Genomic DNA, 6,496 nt, shown 5'->3' on the forward strand with positions numbered 1-6,496 from the left:
TGAACATGAAATTTCAGGGCCGGGTCGGTCGGGCTAGAAGGGAAAAATTAAATGCGAAATAGAAATGAATATCTAAGTGTACAATCTAGGTGTCACGATTTTATTAGAGTCCGAACACAGCAACGTCCGCACTCCGCACAGAATAATTTCTCCATATTTGGACTCCAATGAGATTACAACATATCATATATAAATGACGTGACAAAATCTCATTGGAATCCGAATGTATCTGGACTCCGCACGTAATAATTTTATTAATTTATCCAAATTCTAATCTCTCATAAACTTAAAAAATATAGTTATTTACTTTAAAATAATTTTCCAAAAAAAAAAACTTTAAAATAAATATTTTATAATGTAATTTTCATTAGAATAATATGTTTTTTTTTTCATATAGTTAATTTAAATTTTAAATATTTTATTTTTTCCTAAAATATGTTATGATAGTACATGAAAATTAAATAGTTATGTATCCCATTTTAATTTCTTGGTAGGGAGTTCAGGTTTCCATCATTTTTTTTTTAAGTTTCAAGCATTACATATATGATGTGTGAATTTGGTCTTCTGTGTGCTGGTAGGACCTTTTCTGTCTCTTGTTAATGTTTCTGCTCCGAATACTATGAGCTTTTATGGTTTTTATATGCATAACATTATGGTTGCTCTGAAGGATCACCTGGAGATTGTTTTAGCTGGCAGGGCTTTTACTTATATTTTGGCGGCCATCAGGAAGTTTTTTATCTTGTTTTCATTATTATGATTACTGACTCGAACCACCTCTTTGGTTATAATTGCATAATTCGTATCTATTTATTTAATTCGCTTTTTCTGAGATTTCCTTGCAGGATTACTTCACGTAGCTTCATTGACCGCAAGGATTTTTGGGTTAGTTTTTCTCCTTTTGCTTTCAATTTTCTCCAATTTTTTTGCTGGAAGAATGAGCTGAACTGGACCAATCAGCTCTTCCTTTTTTGGGTGCTGTTTACTTGCAGCCCGAGTTTTACTTTATGTCTTTTTTGTATTATTAGAAAAAGGAACCATCGGCTCTTAGGTTTTATTTTCCAGTTTCTTGTAGTTCTTTTGAGCAGTAGCGAGCTGGAGGATCCTTCTAAGGATTTTGTAACCGGTTTTTTTATATTAACGCGTAGGCCCCAATGCGGGTTTTAAGCAAAAAAAAAAAATCCAACACTTCTGTCCTGGATGGCTTCTGCCCCTAGTAAGCTCCATTTCAGAAATTGTTTCCTTGCCTAAAATTCGTGCTTTAAGCCACCTTCTCCCAGGCTGCAGGAGCATAAATCCACTGATAAGAAACAAAATAAGAAATGGAGTAACGGTTATATTGGAAACGCGGGCACCTTGCAAAACCTAAGCTCTGGAAAACCTGTATTGGGTTTCACTCGCAACTCCCCTTTAAGCCCGTGCACGCCAGTAATGTAGCCCACTTCTATGAAGTTCAAACCACCCACCTCTTTTTCCTCTTCGACATCTTCCCCGACAGCTTTGGCGATGGCCCGATACCCTAATCAGTAAAGGTCAGGAAGGCAACAGCGAGAATAGATTGAACGCAATCGGGGGAGAAAATGTAGAACAGGAAGGAAAAATATCTACCAGTAGCACAAATAGGAGGTGCAAGATAACTCAGAGAACAGGAGTGGTCGGAAAGCGTTCCGGAGAAGTTACGAACGGAAGCTGCGGGCTTCGGCAAGAAGCTCCAGCGGCATGAGAGGAAGGAATACGGTGCGGAAGGAGAAGCTACAGAAGAGCGGAGCATTGGATTTCTAGCCGAACTGGAGATGCGAGGCTTGTAAAATGTAAATCGTGGGTGGAGAAATTATTGTGTACTTAATCCGAACACGTTCGGATGCTGCGTACTTACTGCTTATTTGTTGCGTATTTTTTGTGTATTTAATTTTTTCTACGTATTTTTTGCGTATTTATTGTGTATTTAGTGAGTATTTAGTGAGTATTATTTATTTGTTATTTTTTGGCACAAAAAAATTTTGTATAAAAAAATACGCAACAAATAAGCAGTAAATAAGCAGCATCTGAACACGTTCGGATTACGTACAGAATAATTTCTCCACCATAAGGGGGTTCCGCCCCTGTTTGTACAACTCTTTCTTTTGGATCATTGAAATTAGGAATTTACTTCAAATTTCCCAAAAAAAGAAAAAAAGGGCTAGAATCAAATATTATTAATCAAAAGAATTAAAATGATCTCTTAACTCTTTATGAATGATCAAAATGATAATCAACTCTATTAAATGTTCATTTTACTCCCTCAAATATTTAAAATTGAACTAAATAGTCTCATGATCATGGGCGGAACCATTGTTAATTTTCAGGAAGACAAATTTATAAGTAAAAGTGTAGAATTTAGCTCGACCCTTATTTGTTCATATCCTTAATCATTATACACTCCACCGTTAATAATACTTCACCGCCACCACCACCACCACAACAACAAAACTTTCTAAGCAATACACATAACATCGGTGAAAATATAGGAAGAAAAAGACACTCGTCTTTGTAGAAAATTCCTTTAAAGAGAAACAGCATCAATGGGGGAAGGAATGCACCTTTGCCTATGCGATAAAGAAAGAACTCTTTATCTTTTTCATAAATCGCAATCATGAATCTCAACAATACCCCAAAACTTTTTTTTTTCTTTTTCATTTTTGCATTTTTTTAGTTGGAATTTCATTTTTATTCACTGTCTTTAAAAGTTTTGTAAAGTTCTATTAGAGTAAGCACGCGCACGTGATTTCCTTCGAATGCATTTGGCATGAATTTTGAACAAAAATAAAACCTTTTTTTTTTAAATAATGTAATTACAAATTTTTTTCGTGTTGTAAAAAATGATTTAAAATTTATCTTTTGAATTTCTTAAAAAATATGTTCATCATTTATCGGATTCTTCATGTACAAATTTACTAAAAAAAGATGCAATTAAAATATTTGATAATACGAATAATAACCACAATTTTTAAGTGATTAAGATTTTATTTGGAACAACTTTATTATTATTTTTCTAAGGTAATTTTTTAGTAAAATTTTTTTTCAATTAAAAATTTTTGTACTAAAAGACTGCTTAAAATAACGAAGCTGCACATCATTTTATCTTTAAAAATCTTATTAAGTTTGAAGCACATGATTCTTCCTCTTCATAAATTCCTATTTTGTGCTTCTCAAAAAATGATCGGCTTCTATAATAAAATACTTATGTTGATATTATTGTTGTCTATATTATTATCAACGAGTTCAAGTCATGTGTATCCTTAGTAACATTGAAAATTTTGCTAACATCCTTTTGCTCAATCTTACTTAGAATATGAGACTTAGGCTTCGTTTGGGACGGCTTTTTGTTGGATTCTATAGGAAAAGATGTCAACTTGAAAGCTTTATTACTCTTGAAGTTAGTATGGAGAACCAAGATGTATATCAAATTAGACATTATAATTTTCTCATCACTTAAACTCTAATTACAACTACATTTTTGAAAGGCCTATTCTTAAATTTATAAATCTAATGGTGTCTATTTGGGCAAATTATTACATCCGATCACCGGACGCGTAGAATAGGTTCGGACATCCAATAAAAACATTTCACGTCACATACGCTTTTGACTGTGCTTTAGGTGCGCTTTGACTGCACTTTACTTGCGCTTTTGATTACGCTTTTGACTGCGTTTTATCTGCGCTTTACCTGCGCTTTTGACGCGCTTAATTTAAAATAATATTTTATTAATATCCGGACCTATCTCCACGTCCAGTGACCGGATGTAATAATTTGCCGTCTATTTGACACCAAATTATGAAGTTTCCATCTTGAAATAGTGTGTTCACCATGCCCCTACTACTCTTATTCTTATCACCAAGATTCATTAAGGAAATTAGTCCCTATAATTCATGTTTGTAGGATTAGATTTTTCATTAAGGCTACTCTAGAGAAATAAAAAAACTTAGTGAGCCTCACTTAAGCTCATATAGAGCTTCTTAAACTCAAATTGAGACCATTTTTCAACTTTAATCTTCTTTATTTGTATTTAATCTCGACCACACTGCATGACCTAATAATTTGTTATTTCCCTTAGTTGAGCTCCTTTATATGAGCATTTTGAGCCTATGAACACATGATTTACTGAAGGGACAATATATTATATCATTATTTAAAATTTAGGCTCTTATAATATGATTGAAAGGAAAAAAAATGATATGTTTTCAATTATATCTAATGTGTTATTGATATATAATAGAGATTATAATCTTCATTCTTTTTATAAAATTATAACATCATCCTTGATCCTTATTGAAAACACATGCTATAACGGGTCTTGCAATATCCCAATAGTTGGCGACATTGCATAAGATTTATCCCATTCAATAGCTAAAATTTCTAAGCCTAAGGATTTTAAGATTTTAAATAATTTCAAAGGTTTTACTACAATAACAATAACAACAACATCAAGCCTTTGTCCCACTACGTGGGGTCAGCTACATGAATCCTTTTTCTCCACTGTGTCATGTTAAAAGTCAAATTCTCGTTTAAATCTAACAAAAAAAGATCATTTCTAATATTTTCTAACCAAGCCTATTTAGGTCTACCTCTACGGCTCTACCTACAAAATTAACATATAAAATATATAATTAAAAAAATAAAATTAAAGTTGATCAAGTTTTTGGATTGAAATGTATTTCTAAAATAAAAACAATTAAACCTATTTTAAGACTTTATTAAAAATCATCTTGAAAATTATTCTAACTCTCAAAGACAAAGTGTTTATTACATCCCTCCCATTGCTAATTAAAAACTTCATCCTTCCTTTTGAAAACTCTCATCTATGTTAAATACTTTCTTCACCATAGAGTACTTGGAACACTTTCGCACTTCCTAACACTTTTCTCAAAGATTAATTATCCTCACAACTTTTCTTTGCCAAAGAAGAATTTGTACCACATTTCAAACAATATGACGCTCTTTATCATTTGTAATTATAAATCAACATATTTTCTTCTTGAGGGATCACTATAATACATGTTTTCTCTTGGCATAGCTCCTTTATGTGAGCATTTTAACCCTAAGAGCACATTTATTTACTGAAGGGATGAGAGAGAATGAGCTCTCTGAAGTTTCAAAGCTTACAAACTTATTCAAATGCAGGAAAAAGGATATGCTTGCAATATATCCAATGCGTTATTAATGGATGATAGAGATTTTGGTTTTGTTTGGAATGATTTTTTATATCCCGCCCTGCCCGCGTCCGTCGCGCACCCAAGTCCGCCGGTCGCCCGCATTTAGTTTTTTTTTTCTTGCCAGCCCGACTGATCCGATCCATAAATTTCTTGTTCAAATATTAGGGTTTAGGATTGACGTTCTTTTTTAAAATGAAATACCTCAAAAATTCCGTATTTTTTAAAATTTTAGAGCAAGAAATTTTTCATAGCCGTTGAGAAAGAAGAAACGAGGAAAATCCAATGAAAAAGAAGACTGATTCAGAAGAGGAAAAACAGATGAAGATGATGATTGATTTGGAAGAGGAAAAGTCGATAAAGATGAACAATGTTTTGGAGGAAAATCCGATGATGATAGTTTTTTTCTGTACATAGCAATACACCTTGGTCGATTATTTTCAAATGAGGATAAGCCAAAGTGTACAGAATTTTTCGCAGTATTTCATCTAAAAAAAGCGACAATCCTAAACCCTAATATTTTAACATGAAATTTCTGGGCCGGGTCGGTCGGGCTAGAAGGGAAAAACTAAATGCGAATAGAAATGAATATCTAAGTGTACAATCCAGGTGTCACGATTTTATTAGAGTCTGGACATAGCAACGTTCGCACTCCGCACAGAATAATTTCTCCATATATGAACTCCAATGAAATTACAACATATCATATATAAATAACGTGACAAAATCTCATTGGAGTCCGAATGTATCTGGACTCCGCACGTAATAATTTTATTAATTTATCCAAATTCTAATCTCTCATAAACTTAAAAAATAGAGTTATTTACTTTAAAATAATTTTCCAAAAAAAACTTTAAAATAAATATTTTATAATGTAATTTTCATTAGAATAATATGTTTTTTTCATATAGTTAATTTAAATTTTAAATATTTTATTTTTTCCTAAAATATGTTATGATAGTACATGAAAATTAAATAGTTTTGTATCCCATTTTAATTTCTTGGTAGAGAGTTTAGGTTTCCATCATTTTTTTAAGTTTCAAGCATTACATATATGATGAGTGAATTTGCCATTAAATTTTCTCACTTTCAAAATAAAAAAAATATTGATTTTTTTTTATCAAAAGTTAAAATATATATTAAAAACCAAATGAAACAGTACAGGAAAATACCCCTCCAATCAGAAACAACAAAAAACAAATGAAAAACAAACTAAGAACTAAAAGTTCCAAGCTAAAGGCGGGCTCAGTTCACCGTCGAAGCTTCCAGCGTCCAAGTCGTCCAGCACGGACCATCCAGCAAACAATAAA

At 32.3% G+C, this 6,496-nt stretch overlaps 1 protein-coding gene across 1 annotated transcript; it reads right to left on the reverse strand.

The window, feature by feature from the left end:
* Positions 1–1,134: 1,134 nt before the first annotated feature.
* LOC110105389 lies at positions 1,135–1,834 on the reverse strand. Its single transcript, XM_020834866.2, has 3 exons — positions 1,606–1,834; positions 1,353–1,516; positions 1,135–1,278 (listed from the first exon to the last, which is right to left on the reverse strand). The coding sequence occupies exons 1-3, from the start codon at positions 1,766–1,768 to the stop codon at positions 1,135–1,137; spliced, it is 471 nt and encodes a 156-aa protein (XP_020690525.1). The 5' UTR covers positions 1,769–1,834.
* Positions 1,835–6,496: the final 4,662 nt, after the last annotated feature.

The sequence above is a fragment of the Dendrobium catenatum genome, unplaced genomic scaffold (assembly GCF_001605985.2).
Source record: "Dendrobium catenatum unplaced genomic scaffold, ASM160598v2 original_scaffold_156526, whole genome shotgun sequence".
In the NCBI taxonomy this organism is placed as follows: domain Eukaryota; kingdom Viridiplantae; phylum Streptophyta; class Magnoliopsida; order Asparagales; family Orchidaceae; genus Dendrobium; species Dendrobium catenatum.

Bases quoted from the DNA above. Each gene is read 5' to 3' on its own strand.
- LOC110105389 (XM_020834866.2), bottom strand. From the start codon at position 1,768: ATGCTCCGCTCTTCTGTAGCTTCTCCTTCCGCACCGTATTCCTTCCTC. The intron at 1,517-1,605 runs GTAGATATTTTT...TTTACTGATTAG, and splicing joins ACCTCCTATTTGTGCTACTG to GGTATCGGGCCATCGCCAAA. The intron at 1,279-1,352 runs GTGCCCGCGTTT...ATGCTCCTGCAG, and splicing joins CAGAGCTTAGGTTTTGCAAG to CCTGGGAGAAGGTGGCTTAA.